General features: G+C 43.6%; 1 protein-coding gene across 1 annotated transcript in view; it reads left to right on the top strand.

Annotated features, from left to right (window-relative positions):
* Positions 1-13,209, top strand: part of gna13b (guanine nucleotide binding protein (G protein), alpha 13b) — a 51,352-nt gene extending 38,143 nt beyond the window's left edge. Inside the window, exon 4 of the mRNA XM_063186744.1 lies at positions 7,680-13,209. Coding sequence (XP_063042814.1) covers positions 7,680-8,252 — 573 coding nt within the window. The 3' untranslated portion in view covers positions 8,253-13,209. The remainder of the gene's footprint in view (positions 1-7,679) is intronic.
* Positions 13,210-17,515: the final 4,306 nt, after the last annotated feature.

Raw genomic sequence — 17,515 nt, 5'->3', positions numbered from 1 at the left:
AGACAGTAGACAATCTAATGTACCTTCTGTATGATTTTGGTAACTCTGTTGAACATACCTGACACAGGTTATCATCAAAAACTTTTTCAACATCACGATTTGGATATACCATCTTTGCATTTTCTCAAAACTCATTTGATTGTTATTAGGTGTCAAACCATGCTCTTCCCGATCATATAAAGTAGGGCTGCACAATTAATCGAAAAATAATCAAAATCGTGATAAAATAGTGAAATCGAACTCATGATTTTAATCGTGATTTAATCGTGGCAATAGTGACCTACTTTTGAGAGCGTCCTTGAAGCCAGAACATACTGACAGGCTGGTGTTTCTGGCCAGAAATCTGTCCACTTAAGTTTCATGCCATTGCCTTTACATAATTATTACAATTCATTTTATTTTGCTCATCCCGTATGTAATTCATTCTTGGTTATATTTCATCTTGTTATAATTTTCAAAAAAACCCTGCAAAAATCAATAATCGTGATTAATAATTGTGATTTGACCAAAATAATCGTAATTATGATTTTTTCCATAATCGTGCAGCCCTAATATAAAGTAAAAATGTAAGCGTCCTGAAGAGGAAAATATTGCAGCGAATGTGCTTTTGGTATCAGCGTAAGGTAATTGAGTTAAATTTCTATTTGAAGGACAAATGGTTCGTTACCATTGTCATTCATTATGAGAAAAACAGCTTTTGTTCATTCTTCCCATTACAGAGCATTCTAACATTACAGAACATTGTTCATGCTGTGGGTGCATTTCTTCAGTGATGAAAAAAAAAGATGAAGGAAATTTCCTGTAAAACATTCTGCACAGTGACGGAACTCCATTTCCCAGAAGTCATTGCAGGAGAGTGTAATGTAACGGAAATTGACCAGAATTTAGCGCTCTTCCTGGGAAGGGAAAAAGGGGAAACTGTTGTGTGCTGGGTTGGTGTGTGTATGTGTATGTGTATGTGTGTGTGCGTGTGTGTGTGTGTGCGCAGGCACAGAGGGGAACTGAAACCAGTGGGCTCATCAACAAAGGACAAATCACTCGCCGTTTATCACAAACTAAAATAGACTTCACCTCATACTACCACAGACACATGCGCGCGCACACACACACACCTGTTCAGCAATTATTTATATTCCATCATCTCACACCATGTCCAGTAAATGAGCATGTTCCTGAGTATGATGTTGGTGAATTAAAAAGTAACCACCAGTGATGGTCAGTGATTGCCCTGGAAACATCTTGTGCAGGACGCTCTGTGATTGGCTGTGACCTATCTTGCCGTTTTGAGCTATTATGAGGTCATAACGTTCACTACACAAGTGACATCCGGGGGCATGTGTTTACCGCTGCGGGTAGGCGAGCTCACTACAGTACAGGAAGAACATTTTTTTAAATAATAAAATTATTCTAAAAAAAGTATTTGAACAAAAGTATGGAGTACAGTCGCATTTGGATAGACAGAGATGTAGATTAGTGGTACTGTTTGTGGAGGTTTGTGGATACTAGGGATGCAAACGACTAATCGATTAATCGACTTTAATCGATCAATGTGTTAATCGATTAAAAAACATGAATCGCAATTAATAGACAATTCAACCTACAAGAGACCCAGGTGAAATGGGCATGTGATGAGTGTGTGTGAAGAGGGGTGTGAATAGTGGGAATATTGAAAACGCCTTTGGATTAAAGAATTGAAATAGAACTATTTTAAATGTGGTATTTTATCTCAATTTTCATTTCAAATTTTTAGATTTAGTAGTTTTTTTTCGAGAAACATTGAGATTTCGGGGGGGAAAACGCCGCTTATCAATTAATCGTAAGTCGATCGATAAGGCTATCAACTAATGATTAATGAATGAATAGATAATTTGCATCCCTAGTGGATACTCATGGTATGACAAAAAGAGTTTTTTAAATAAGTTTCTAGGCCTCTGTATTCCCTTACATAGGTCATGCAATTCGTATACTATGTATTGTATTGTGAAATCTGGTGTGAACAAATACATCAGACTTTGACACAGCCAAAGAGCCTTTGGCCAGACAGATCTCTTTTGAAATGGATAGAGTTGCTGAATCACTTAATTTCTTGTTCTCGGCCTGCACACATTTGCACATAATGCGTGCCTTGATGACAAGAAATAACCGTTGTTGGGCGCCTGTTAAGTGCTTGTGGTCAAGTTTCTGTTTGACTGAGAGGGTTCTGACTCAATAATGGAGCAGATGAAATGAAGAAATCACAGCATGAGTTGGTATAGAGTAGACCGCGTCACTGCTTTCAGCTCCATCTCCATCCACACTATTTATTTCCTCCCCGGTTCATCTCCTGTGTCGTTCGAACATTTGCACATGCTATGCATGCTCTGATCGTTGCTGTGCAACTGTACTAGTTCTGCATCAATTTTGTCTCTATGCAACTAAGAATACGGAACATTAAGGAACCACTTCTCAGTGAATTATGTTGACTTCTTGGGTCCTATTAGATGGACATGTGGATGTAATGATGACATACTATGGCTTTTGCCTTTTCGGTAAAATGAATGGACGTTTATTTCAAACTATTCTGTAATGACCTTTATTCAAGACAGGTGTTGTTGTGTTAGTCTCTCACATGCCCTCACTGCCTTTTCCACCGGAAACTGGCTCAGCAATCTATTATCTTAACTTACTCCTCAGCTGAGGGAGAGACAGACAGAAAGACAGACGGACAGACAGAGGGCGAGAAACAGATGGACAGAAACGGATGGACCGAGACACACACACACACACACACACACACACACACAGATGTACAGTATATTGTGTGTTAGCTAGGATATTCTTTCTGCCGCTAGTCCATTGAAGATTTGGGAGCGGGGGGTTGAAATCTTGCTGGGCCGCCCTCCCTCCTCCCTCTATGATGTTGCTGAGGTGATGTGGGTGGGCTTGGCTGTGGGCCAGCCAGCCGGTGTCAGCGATGGCTTTTCCATTTTGCTCACTCACCTGTGATGTCATCTCCTCTGGAATGATCGGAATGCACCTTCCGCCTTGTTGCTTGTCCTCGCGCTCTCGCTCGCTCTCGCTCTCGCTCTAGCTCCCTCTCTCTCCGTCTCTCGCTCTCGCTCTTTCTCAGCCCACTCACGTTTGCCTTTGCTTACTCCTTTTCCCTTCTTACCCTGTTGCCTCTTTCTCCGTTTTTTTTTCCCGCTGATACAAAAAGGCCCGCTGGTATGCCTCTGAAAGCTGGGGACCTATGCTCCAATGTTCTGTGTGTGAAAAACCTCCTCTCCTCTCCTCCACTCTCCCTTTCCTCTTTCCTCTCGTCTCCTTCTCTCTCTCTCTCTCTCTCTCTCTCTCTCTCTCTCTCTCTCTCTCTCTCTCTCTCTCTCTCTCTCTCTTTCGCTGTCTCTCTCTCTCTCGCACTCTCTCTCTCTCTCTCTCGCACTCTCTCTCTCTCTCTCGCACTCTCTCTCTCTCTCTCGCACTCTCTCTCTCTCTCGCACTCTCTCTCTCTCTCTCTCTCCCCTCTTTCCTCTTTCTTCTCCTCCCATCATCCCCTCCTCCTCCTCTCCTCTCCCGTCCTGTTCCTCCTCTCCTCTTCCTTTCTCCCTGCACCCCTATGCAAGACAATCGGCCCCCAGTCAGGAGGAGTCAGGAGCCTGCTATTCCAGCTATGTGAGGAATTGGGCCATTCTCTCCTGTTTACAAAAACATATGCTTCCCCCCCCCGCATGCAAGCTCATCTGCATTGTATGTGTGTGTGTGTCCGCGTGTGTGTATGTCCGCGTGTGTGTGTGTCCGCGTGTGTGTGTGTCCGCGTGTGTGTCTGTGTCCGCGTGTGTGTCTGTGTCCGCGTGTGTGTCTGTCCGCGTGTGTGTCTGTGTCCGTGTGTGTGTGTACTGTATGACTCACCTTACACTACTTCTTTTTGGTGTTTTTCCAGCCAGTCCCAGCTGTGTGTTTGTCACAGTCGGGAGTTTTCGGGGTGTTTTTTTTTCATTCTTCAGCTTCCACAGTCTCCTTTGAGACACATCCACATACCGGTATGCACATATAAATAGTGCTTTGTGTGCGGGAATTGAGCATTTTTGTGTTTTTGGCTGTGAGCCAGGGGTGGTGTAATGCGAGGGGCCTCTTCAAGTGTGCCATCAGTAACCCATTTCACCAAGATGGACTCACCTGAACCTTAACCGACAGTGGTAGAAACACCTAACTCCTAACTGATAGTTTTTTATGGTTTGAAAACGGATTAGGCAATAAAACAGCTGTTTATTGACTTTAAAAAGGTCTCAGACGGTGGAATTTTGGCCTAAGCCTTAATCAGTACCTGAGGGCGAAACACGCCTGTCTGTAACTATTTTCAAGCCAATAAACATACAAGAGACCTCCATTGTTATTACCTTACTTATCCCAACCCATATTGCTGGTGTTGCCAAATTGACATTGTCAAGTCTACTTACAATTTCATACGTTTTTATGATGGCAACATAAAATGTAGTATTTCGTGGCCCTACCGTGGCTGATAAGGTAGGGCACTCGTCTACTACACAGCCGAACCGGGTTCAATACTCTGCTTGGGTCCTTTGCCTGCCCTTCCCCGTCTCTCTGTCCCAAATTGCTTCCTGTGTCTACTTCACTGTCCTGTATGAGAAGAAAAAAGAAAAACGATAAAGGCTTGTAAAGCACGCCCCCCACCTCCCATTTTTTTTTTTTTTTAATTGTAGTATTTCGTGAGGGACCTTTTCATAATCCTGTGGATCCCACCATGACATATCAACGCATCAGTTCCCTTACCCATCCTCTTAAATTACTCTTCAGCTTTACTGTCTGACTCTTTGTGATTTTTACTGATATGATCATTTAAGATGCCAAATTTTCCCCTTTTTAACTTTAGAAAGATTTTGTTATTGTCCTCAAAAAAAAAAAGAAGGAAATCCATAACTTGTGCAATGCTGACACTTGATATACTGTAGCCACTTATTTGTTACACTGTCCTCTTTAAGCTGAATAGGAACTGACCCTATATCATAGACGGTGGCTGCGCTCTGAGGCGTGGCTGTGCCAGCGCTTGTGGGAAGCAGTGTTGGTGGTTTTTGAGAACCTTTTGGGCGGGATTTGATCAGACACATCTAGCAACACTGGTGGGAAGAGCTGACGGCAGGCCTAGCCTGTGTCATGTCATAGGAAAAGGGACATCACATGTTCCTCTTTGCAGTGAAGCCACTCGACTCATCAGGTCACCAGTAATCACGCGTCGCGTTGCGTCGCGTGGCGCTCTGCCCTTCCTCTTCCGCTGGCCACAGACAATGTGGCGACGCCAGAGAGGCACACGGGTCCCTCTCAGCAAGACCTCTGCGCATCCTTCTCTCAAAAGGGCATTGCCCTGGCTGCAGAAAATTGCCTGGTCTGCAAAAGGAGACCTGTTTTTTTTTGGGGGGGGGATTCTTTTTTTTATGTTATGTTGTTTTTTTCAGCGTGTGGCTGCTGAGGTTTTGCATGAATTCTGTATTGTTTGATCAGCTTTTTGCAAGTTGTTGGGTTGCTGGTAAATTGGATTGTCCAAACGAGCAGGGATTGATTAAGGCTCTAAGAGAGCTGCTTGGAATTGCATTAAATTACAACTTTGTTCTGATTGGCTGTGCGGTCTGTTTCGCATTCCGGCCTCGGAACTTCAGTGGCATTTATTAATTCCTTTTGCCCCTTCTGTTGGTGAGCGTGTTCGTGTCTGTGTGTGTGTGCATGTGTTTTCACACGTTCTTGTGTGTGTGTGTGTGTGATTTTGTCCTTTTAGGTTCACATTGAAGTAAACAACACATGTTTGTGACTGGTTGAATCTCTCTTGCGAAACATAACCTCACGGTAGCCCTGGCATGATTGCTCATTGAGGCAGACATAGACAAATAGACATGGAGATGGACTGATCATGAACATGAGGTTGCCTCCTATAGGCTGCTGTATGAAGTACAGGCCCAGTAATCACTAAACCACTACTCAGTCATTTGTCTTGTCCTCCTCTGATCCATTGTCCCAGTCCCCGTCCCCGTCCCCCCATCATTTGTCTGTCCATCTGTCCTTGGGTTTTCTGCTGTCTTCCATGAGGCATCAGATTGCTCTGAACTGCATTTATGGTTCAGCCAAAAGAGAAAAAAACGAGACACTAAACAAAACAGCACATATGGGTTAGGTTACGGCTGTCTCTACAGTGATTTGCAAAATGTTGATGGCTCACTTGGCTCCTCTGACCACACATAACACAATAATGGTCTAATGGCAAAAATGTCTGTAAATCTCTTGTGTGATTCCAAACTGAAGCGTACATGAATCACACACACACACCAGGGATGTAAATAAGCACCCGTCCACCTGCCAATGACTGGTGAATTTGGCCTTTGGCAGGTGAAATATATAAATCCACCCGTCACGCAGCATCCAACATCAAAGGTTTAAGCAAATTGGTAATGAAAAGAGTTATTGCCATCACAATAACTGAATTTATGACCTCTGAAACAAAAGTATTGATCAGAAAATGATTTTACTTGCCATTACAATGTTTGGTTGGAATGGTTGAATATGAACGGGTAAAAATGGTGACTGGTAAAAATTGTGAGTGACTAGATTTTATAATTTACCTGCCACAGTAACTGGTGGGGAACACACACACGCACACGCACGCAAGTTGAATGACTTAAAAGTGGTGGGGTGAAAGGAATATATTATTTTTTTCATTCATTCATTGTCTCTCCTCCTCTGCAGGACTACATGCCGTTGTAGGGGTACCCAAGTCTCCACGCCTTTCTGTTGCCTCATGGGGCATACTCATGAACGGCGTGATGTTTTCCCATGTGCGTTACGCCCATTTGTGGGGTAAAACAACCCATGCAAGTCAATTGGTGATGTTGGGGTTTAATAAACGAAAGATATGGACCTGTAGACTAGCGTTGTTCACGCGCAACATGCCGAAACGTGTTGTGTTGCCGGCTGTTCAAATAATATAGCCAAACAGCCGTGGCTGAAGCATGTAATGTGTTCATTTAGGCTAGCCGATGTAGCATGTAAGTCAATGAGACATTCGGTTTGTTTTCACCCATAAAGGGGCGTAACGCAAATTTAAGAGCAAAGTATCCGGATGGCCGTTCATGAGTATGGGGAGTCAACAAATAATTACTGAGTTTGAAATAAGTGGTTTTATAACGCCAATCCATACCTTGGAGCTCCACCTATGCAGCACAAATCCACCACGGCTTGCCTAGTTCACTTCTATTAAATTTTTTTGCAACTTATTGCCCCATGATCAGGAAGTAAAGGGCGTGACTTGGGTGCCCCATTCTGTACATCTCATGAGTTTGATGCTTAACCATTGTGTCCTGGAGCGACATATATACTGCATTCAAGTTCTCGAGATTTGAGCTGTTTTATTAAAATTGTGGGTATGTTAGAGCTGAATGAACACATTCTAGTGCAAAATGAAGGTTCTAGCTTTTAAATGTCTTTATGTGCTTTGGAGGCTGAGATATTTAGGTTTTAATAGGGAGAGGGCACCTTTCCCCAAAAAGGGCTTAGGCTAAAATGAGAAACTGAATGGACTGAATGGAACACATTGTTGTTGTGCTGCATGGATGCACACACACTCACACTGAGATATCCCAGTAAAACCTTTTGTTGTTGTGTTGTCTTCTCCTCCCTCTCCCTCTCCTTCTCCTCAGGACTACCTGCCGTCGCAGCAGGACATCCTGCTGGCGCGCAAGCCCACCAAGGGCATCCACGAGTACGACTTCGAGATCAAGAACGTGCCCTTCAAGATGGTGGACGTGGGCGGCCAGCGCTCGGAGCGGCGGCGCTGGTTCGAGTGCTTCGACAGCGTGACGTCCATCCTCTTCCTGGTGTCCAGCAGCGAGTACGACCAGGTGCTGATGGAGGACCGGCAGACCAACCGGCTGACGGAGTCGCTCAGCATCTTCGAGACCATCGTCAACAACCGCGTCTTCTCCAACGTCTCCATCATCCTCTTCCTCAACAAGACGGACTTGCTGGAGGAGAAGGTGAAGACGGTGTCAATCAGGGACTATTTCGAGGAGTACTCGGGCGACCCGCACAGCCTGGCCGACGTGCAGAAGTTCCTGGTGGATTGCTTCCGCAGCAAGCGGCGGGACCAGCAGCAGAAGCCGCTCTACCACCACTTCACCACCGCCATCAACACCGAGAACATACGCTTGGTCTTCCGCGACGTCAAGGACACCATCCTGCACGACAACCTCAAGCAGCTCATGCTGCAGTGATCCAAGGTTGCCCTGTGCAGATGCCCCCCGCCCCCCCTCCTCCCTCCCTCTTCCTCCCTTCCCACATTCACCCACCCGCCCCCATCTTTTTCCCTCCCCAGTCAAACTCCTGTCCTGTCTCGCTGGTTCAGATACCACTGCACCTCACCTCCCTTACTCCTCTTCTCTGATTTGCAGGCTTTAGACAAACACATACACACACTTGCACATACACACAGCTCCCATGTGCTTTTTACACACACACACACACACACACACACACACACACACACACACACACACACACACACACACACACACACACATTCATGCAAACACACCTCCAAAATCCAACCACTAGTTCGTTTCCCAACACTCCCTCCCTCCCTCTCTACCCCTAAAGCCCCAAATATTGAGATGGACGAGGTTTCGTCTCTACTTTGTGCCTGTTCTTAACTCACTGTAGTCCCGTGCTCTATACCGCTCTGACAGCCTGCTTTAGAAGCTGGGGCGTTAGGCGGGATGGGACTTTTGTAAATGCCACCCTTTGCTCCCTTCCGTCCTCTGAGACTTTAAAGTGGCCATGGCTACTTGCTGATGCCGGAGGGTCTTTTCGTCTGTATGTGTATTTGTCTGTCTGTCTGTCTTGTCTTTCAGTTTGTTTGTTTTTAGAGTGTTATTGTTGTGTACAAATCCACCCCGCCGTGTCAAACTGTATTGCGTTGCCTTATTCCCACCCTCCTCCTTGTAGCCCCCTTGTGGCCAATATGCGCTCCTGCAGGATGGCTCTGCACGAGCTTCACCTCCTCCGTTGTATCCAGCCATCACCACAAGATTTAAAATAAGAAACTGATGCAGGCGGCAAGCTAACGAGAACGAAAGCAGAGATTGAAAAAAGAAATGCCCGTCTTGTTTTCTTTGAGCTTGTGATTTTTGTTTTGATTTTTCTTTTTCTGCCGGTTCATTTTGTGTTAATGTAGAATGCAATGAAAAAACATCAGAGCACTGTCCTTGTTTTAAAAAAAAATAATTGTCGCCTCTTGAGCCTTTTTAACACTGACCAACTACTCGCTAAGCAGCTGATGTTGATGTCTAAAGAAGCTGAGCTGACCTGTATGTGTGTGTGTGCGTTTGTACAGCAGTCGGCCTGCCGTCTTGAGTAGAGAGGGTTTGCCAACGATCGATCGTCAGAAAGCCTTCTGGTGTTTTAATCGTTATTGTATGGAAAAAGAGATGTTCTGAGCCTTTGTCCACACCTGTCTAGGCCCACTTTGTTTTTCTGTTTTTTTTCTTTTTTTTCTTTTTTAATTCTTTCTGAAATTGTAGGTGTCTAATCAGTTGTTTTAAATCTTGGATTTCGTTATATATGTTAAATATATGGATATATAAATATATTTACCTATAAGAAAAAAAAAGATCTTAAGTTATATTTCGAAAAGTTTACACTTTTTTTGGCTTCTCGAGGATTTCTGTTACAAGCAATTGGAGATTTTTCTATTGTGTTTTTTTTTTTTTTTTTTTTTTTTTGAGGGGGAGGGGTTTGTCAAGTGTGTGTGTGCGCTACGTGTACACATGTGTGCACAGTAAAGTGAATTCAGTGTTGTCAGCCGTGCAGGCCAAAGGCAGGTTTCAGTATGTACATGTTTTGAGTAAACTCAGGGCTTCTCATGACCACTTCTGTGTTCCCCTAATGCCAACGGTCAAACCCTTTCCACAGGGAATGGAATTGTTGGTTTATTCTGATTGGCCAGCATATGATTTTGACTGGCTTTGATTGGCCTCCTGCTGCTGGTATCAACCAATCCCTGTCCTTCCCCTTTCTCTCTTCAACCAACCAGCTAAGACTCCTCCCCCTACCCCCTTCTTTCCCCCCAATGGTCCTGACCTAAAGAAGATTACTTTAGAGGTGGTAATGGCCAGTGGTGTTGGATTTTAATTTAATTTAATGTTTTATTTAGTTTCTCTTTTTTCCTGCAGATGTTTCCTTTTTGGTGAATTTAATGTTTTATCTGGTTGATTTGAACTTGGCCACAGGGGGTCGGTTACCTGTGTCTTACTAATCAGATGACGCCTATGCACCTGACAAACAAAAACCACTGTAGTTATCTATAGGTACCAGTTGAAGCATTGACCCTCTCTTACTCCTTTTCTTTCTTTCTTTCTTTCTTTCTTTCTTTCTTTCTTTCTTTCTTTCTTTCTTTCTTTCTTTCTTTCTTTCCTTCTTTCTTTCTTTCTTTCTTTTCTATCTCTCACTATCTCTCTCTTCTGGTGTAGAAACAAAAGGGATGGAACGGCTGAGCAAATTCCTCTCTGGGTCTCCATTGGGTTCTCATTCACTATAATATGCCATGTCATGTACTACCCATATTGGCCTGGGTTAAAACAGGGTTTGGATTATTGTTTTATTTTTTATTTTCTCTCCTGTAAAAGCACAGTGCAGTTCTAACCGGTTTTCCCTGTTAATCCTTTCTTTTTTTACTGTAAGTCTGAATGGATGTCTAATTGTGAGTGTGTGTGAATTGTCGTGTTTTAAAGACCTTTGCCTTGCTGTGTTAATGCAGACGGGGGTACCTTAAGTTGTGTGTATTAGTGGCCTTTGGTGCAGTGTGGTGCAAGGGTCTCTCCCTGATCTCTCCAGAAAGGACACACACTCGAATATACATGTACACGGTTCTACTGTAAATACCACTGTTCTGACCTGTAATGCTGTAACCTGTTCCAACTGTGCGGAGTTAACAGGATTTACACCCCCTCCCTGCCACATTGTATAGCACACTCTCCTTCACTTACACACCCAAACAGCCAGTACACTGCTGTGACTACACACACACACACACACACACACACACACACACACACACACACACACACACACACACACACACACACACACACACACACACACACACACACACACACACACACACACCTGTGTTTGACACTGTAAATGTAAAAATGGACATGAAAGCAGGGAAGGTAAACCCACTTGCTTATGTCGCCCCTATGTACATTCCCTGTCCTCACAGACTAAAAGTGTCCCTTTGCACAAACACACACACACACACCTTCTGTGGTCAGGTCCCTGTCTCTCTCAGCCTCCGGTGCCTGTCTACGGTGCAAACTAGCCCTTCTGTTGGGCTGCACTTTCTCCTACTCACTCAAAAAAGTCTAAAGAAACAAATTCAGAGGCCTTTCCTTTTTTCTACCCAAACAAACAAGCAAATTAAAACAAAAACTTTAAACTATAAGTTGACTGCCTTACAGATGTTAGTCAAGCAAAAAAACCTGTTCTTCCTTTCCTCTAAGCCCTGCTGTTTAGCCATAGCCAACACTCTAGTCTGGTGTGCAAGATGTTCTTGGTACATCTCTGCAAACGTCAGCTCGCCTTCAAATTGACCTGGCCAGCTTGAGGTGTCTCTCAGCAAAAAAAAAAAAAGGTTTTGTAAATTTTTTAGAAGGGGGGTGCTTTTAAGCACAGGTTGATGTCAAGACCAAAATGTGGGCCGCAGCTGATGGATAGAGGCGGATGAGCGCAAGTCTCTGCATGTGGTGAATGCTGGTGGCCGTCAGCCATTAGAGGGACGGAGGGACATCTCCCCAGGGCACCAGCTCCGTGTGGCACCAGACCACACGCAGGTCACTTGTCATAACACACAGAGCCTTTTAGCAGAGTGCCCCTTCCCTCTGCCCTGTCCCATTTCTTTTTTCCTTCCTTTCTCTCATTGCCTCTGTATGTATGTCTGTCTCTCTGACTCTCTCCTCCTCCTACTTTTTTTCTATCCTTCCCTCTGCCCTGTCCCATCTCTTTTTCTTCTATCTTTCTATGTCAGTCTGTCTCTCTGACTCTTTCCTCTCCTTTTTTCCTATCCCTCCCCCCTCCCTGTGTGTGTGTCTGGCTGTAATGGTGCCAGGGTAGCACAGTGACAGTGTGACAGTACCACTTCTTGTCCAGTGAGTAGTGGTGGTGTCCAGCTGCCAACAGTGCTCGAACCACAGTGCTCTCGCCCCACTCCCTACTGGGGCCACTGCTGCGTCAGTGGAACGGGCACACGGAAAGATGAGATAATGATTAAAGGTGGGGTTGCAGGTTCACCAACATGCTTAATAATTTGATTATGACATCACGTTGGGGACTCCCATAGATGGGAGTCCCCAACATGATCTCATAATCAAATTATTAAGAATGTTAAACCTGCAACCCAGCTTTAACTGCGTATGTATGTGTATAAATGCCTTTCAACTGCCACCTCAGAGCCCTCACGCTGCAGTGTTGCCACTCTTTCTAATATACTAGTGGCCTAGACCCCCCCCCCCCCTTCTTTTTAGCTTGTGATGTCTGTCTCTCTCTCTCTCCCATCTCTGGCGCTGAATCGGGGCACCGTCTGCTAAACAATGCTGTCATCCTGCCCAATACACTACTTCAGTATTTCTCCCTTTCTTTTTATACACACTGTAAGTTTGTGCCACATCACGGTGCCATGTTGGTTGAAAACGGCACGAAAAAAAAAAGAAGAAAGCAATTGTTGGACATATGAAAAGTCTGTCCTGAGCTTCTTACCGTAATGCCGCCATTTTTATTGTAATTTTTGTTGTTTTTTTCTGAGGAGGCCTTGTTGATGTTCCTATTGTGTGTTGAATTGGTGGAGAAGAGGGGGTGCGGTTTTACCACAATGTTTATGCAACTGATTCAGTTACAAAATGGAAGAAAAAATGATTCCTAGTGCCTATGGCTCTGTCTGTTTTCTAATCATGTGTGAAAAGTAGGGTTTTTTCCAGAAAAAAAGTGCAAAAAAAATGTCCTTAATTGAATCACCTCCTCATATCAGGTTCTGTGTTGCACCAGTAACGTCAGTTGAAGTCATCTTTTTCATGTAAATGTCATTCATTCATTCAAGACTGCTCTTAATGTAACCTCTAACAACTGCCTTCTCACCCTGCCATCTGCTAAAAATAAAGACAAAGAAAAGAACGTCTCAAATACGGTTTACTGTGTTTACTGGCAATTCTGTTAAGTGTTATTGAGCCGGCCAGGAACTGCTGTTAACTTTTGATGGTCGGAAATGATCACAGCATTGTAGAATACATATGTTTAACTAGGAAGTCATTCAAGAGAATGAAATGTTGTGGGTTTTTTTTAAAGAAAGATAAAACCTCATGATATAATTGGTCATTGTCGAAGGGTTCAAAAAGCTAAAGGGTAATCATAATATAGGCTAATATCTATTCCAGTCACTGAAATATTTTACTGGATGACGTGATGGAGAACAGATGATGAACATTTCTGTAGCCTACTGTAAACGAAAAGATTTTGCATACTTTCACCTCTTCCCATCATGTTTCCTTCTTTTGTAGAGCAAATACCCACCAACATCTTCCCTGTGTCAATGCAATGGTGGCATCAGTAGCAGCAGGAGTCCATGTGTAGACCTACTCTAGATCAGTGGTTCTTAACCTGCGGTCCGGTAGCCTATTGCTAGCCTGGCTTTCACACAGACATCGTGAGAGCCAGGTTAGCCTATTCCAGGTGGTCTGCAACATGCTGTGCTGAGGTTGCAACCAAACTTCTACTTGTGAACATTATAATAAAACCAAATTAAAACATATTTTGGTCCACCTGTTAAGTCATGAAGGTAGTGACTAAAGTCACTGTGAAAAGTCATTGTAGGCTAATTGATCACACCATATTATTTTTTTATGTAGACGTTTTGGCTGGGGGAGGTGCGCCTTGTCTTGGGCACAGGTAAGGGGGGCTTTAAAGGTACACCGTGTGGGATATTGACCAGAGTGGGTATTGCAACCATGCTGCTCATTGAAACTGATTGAAGCGAACCCACATTTGCCTTTGGATAAGACAGATTGAGGTAAATGGTTGATGTTGGATTAGACTTAAGATGTGCATTGAATTTTGCATGTCCTATTTTTCATTCAGGTAGTATGGCATGGTCTAAGTAGTTGAAGCTCTAGGTTTCCACATCGATCATGTTAAAATTCACTTAGAGCTATGAGTAAAAACAGAAACATTATTAGCAGTTGGTTTCTTTAACATAGGTGTCTTGCCACAGAGAGGCCTGTATTAGGAAGGCTTCATTCATGAGATTATGAGTAATGTTCCTTTAAACTAGGGGGGCAGCATTGCCACATATGTCACAAAGCCGTGTGTATGGATCATGGAGGTAATATAAGACGGTATGGATAGATACTCTTAACACACTCTTTGGATACTCTTCGTGTATCTCTCCGTCAGAGGTGGGTATAAACACAGGGCTAGGGCCACCACCCGCAGAGCCATTTTGTGTGACCCCCAGCCTTTACAAGACAACTTTTAAACCAAAAGTAATAGGCTACTCTCACTTAACATTCCTAAAACGGCTAGGGTTCTTGTTGGTGTGGGATTAATCAAGATCACATTTAATAATATACCGGTATTACAATATGCAAGAGAGTGAAATAGCAAACAGTTATGCCAGTTCAGTATTTCTTGCCTGTGCCTATTGATAGTTGTACTGTATTGTGTTTACGCCATCTACTGGATATTTTCAGCAACAACAGATTAATGTGGTTTGGTTTCCTGTTCTCGTTTGGAATGAGATTTCAGTTAGTGAACTACAACGTGTTAGAAACGTGTTGCCAGATTGGGCGGTTACCCGTCCAATTGGGCTACTTGGGATGGCCGTCCCCGGGTTTAAACTGGGAAAAAATGGCTATTTGGCGTTTTTAACTGCCTTTTTATGCCCACAAAGGTCAATGTAATGGGAAGGGTCTGTGTGAGAGCCAGGCTAGTCTTATCCGGCCCCTGACATATTTTTAATGTTATGCAGCTTCATATGAAATCTGACATTTTTTAAAGTACTCTTAGAAATTACATAAATACAATTAAGCTGTGTTCAAGACACCTAGAGAATGTGGGGTCTGTTGTAAAGGTGGCTGCCTTCAATAGGCCTATACCGGTAGGCTTAAAGTGCAGGGGGAAATCCTGTTTTTTGTTCATAGAACGGCCCATGGAGGACTTTTATGGCCGTGGAAGCCTTCGAATGAAGAAAGTTCCAGGGGTTGGGGATTGGGGGGGGGGGGGGGGGGGGGGGGGGGTTGGGGGGGGGGAGGGGGGGCAGTTGGCAATCCTATAATTACCTGCAATGTATTTACAGGTCTGTGATTAGGCCTACCTGTTATCAATAAAAGTAACTTGACAGCTCTTTTCTTTTTTTGTAATTCAATTTTTTTTTTTATTGAAACACACTCAGTATAGTATACATTTGCAGTGGTACATCATATGGAAACGAAAAATAAGAAGGCCAGCATTTCAAGGACACATTTTTAAAAGTCTCAGGTAGTCCCAGTTCAACATAAAATATTACATATCCACATATACAGAAACCAATAAAAAGAAAAATATATACATATATATATACATACACATATATATACATATACATATATACATACACACACACATATATATACATATATATACATACATATATACATAAAGGAACATCAAAAACACTGCACAAGGTCCAATAATACAGTAACGTAAAATAATATTTCTTAAGGCAAGCTTCACAGTCTTGGCACTAGTTAGAAGTAAGATGTGCCATGAAAAAATCCCAAAGCCCCAATTCCACAGGACCTTTACTCCTTATCCTTGCTAACATGACCTCATAGGAGGTGGCCTCAGTCATTAAGATTTTCCACTCTTGGAGTGAAGGACACGTGGTTGATTTCCAATAACTTGACAGCTCTAAAATTGTTGGGCTTTAGCGTAATTGAAATACATGCTTTTAATTTTATTCAGTGTTTTTAAAGATGATAGCCTATGGCTCTCACGAAAAAATCTTTTTGAAAATTTGCCTTTTATGGCTCTCCCCACCAAAAAGGTTCCTGACCCCTGCTCTATACCAAGCTGATAGATAATCACACACAATAAACCTAGACCGTCGCAAGCACAGCTCCTCCCACTCGCCCAAGTCACACTCCTACGTTTGTGGGGAAGTTATAACTACAGACATCCCAAGTTCCAAAAACTACTTTCAAGGAGATGCTTATCGACTCTTGACACCCCCCACAAACAAAACAGCATTACTGTGTTTAAACATTTGTATGTTCATGTCCTTCTATCGTCCAGCCTGCATAGAACACCTGCCTACTATTTTACCTGGGACTTTTGAAGGGCGTCCTACTACGAAGGGTGCTTGGCCTGCGTGCGCAATCTATTTGAAGTACTCCACGCCTGCTCACTATCAGGGAGACTTGGGATGTCTGTAGGGAGAACAGGGTTGGTTGTCAAGTTATGGTTGTCACACTCGTCATATCTCGGCCTCTGAAGGTCGCTGATCAAAACCGTTGACACAGAAATGTTTGAAATTAGTGTCACAGGACATCCACGTTGATATTGGAGATTTCTTGAATCTGCTCTTGTGTGCCAGTGGAACACTGAACCACCGACCCGATGGCAGCAGTTGGAAGGAGTGATGGAGGGGGTGAGAGGGGCCCTCTATGATTTGGTCAGCTTTCCTGATAACTAACAGCTCAGGTAGGGAGGGTTGAGGTGAGCCAGTAATTTTGATAGCCTGGTTCACTTGACAGTTTATTCTTTTGTCTAATGCCAATTAAATTGTACCAGGAGTTGAAGGTGAGGACTGATTCTATGAGGGAAGGGTAGGCTATACTAGAATCATAATGTCCTTGCTTACTTGAAATGTCCTGAGTTTCTTGAGTAGGTGAAGGCGTAGTTGTGCTTTTTTAAATTTCTGCAAGGACTGTAACTTAACATAGGCCTGGCGTTAAAGTTTGTGTGATTTTGATGTGCCGTAGGGTGTGTGTGTGTGTGTGTGTGTGTGTGTGTGTGTGTGTGTGTGTGTGTGTGTGTGTGTGTGTGTGTGTGTGTGTGTGTGTGTGTGTGTGTGTGTGTGTGTGTGTGTGTGTGTGTGTGTGTGTGTGTGTGTGTGTGTGTGTGAGAAGTTTTTGTTCAGGGTCCACGTGGCGGTAATGGGTCTGATGATTTACATCATGGTGATGGAAAGTCAGCATCAGGACCAGGGTGCGTGGAATTTGTTTGTGTTGAGGTTGTGACCAAAATTGTGCAAGTGGACATTATAGTAAAGCCACATTAAAACACATTTTGGTCATTTTGTCAAGAAGTTGGGGTTGGGGTGTGCAGCTTGTCTTGGGCACAGGTATGTCTACGCAATAGCAGCTCCCCCACCTGCTGCTCAGAAGGAGGAGGGGACATTTAGAACCAATTTGGTTTATTTATTGATCCATAATTTGATTTATTTATTTATCCA

Source organism: Engraulis encrasicolus, chromosome 2 (assembly GCF_034702125.1).
Source record: "Engraulis encrasicolus isolate BLACKSEA-1 chromosome 2, IST_EnEncr_1.0, whole genome shotgun sequence".
Lineage (NCBI taxonomy): Eukaryota > Metazoa > Chordata > Actinopteri > Clupeiformes > Engraulidae > Engraulis > Engraulis encrasicolus.
The sequence above is the reverse complement of the archived record's forward strand: the minus strand, read 5'-3'. Positions and strand labels throughout refer to the sequence as shown.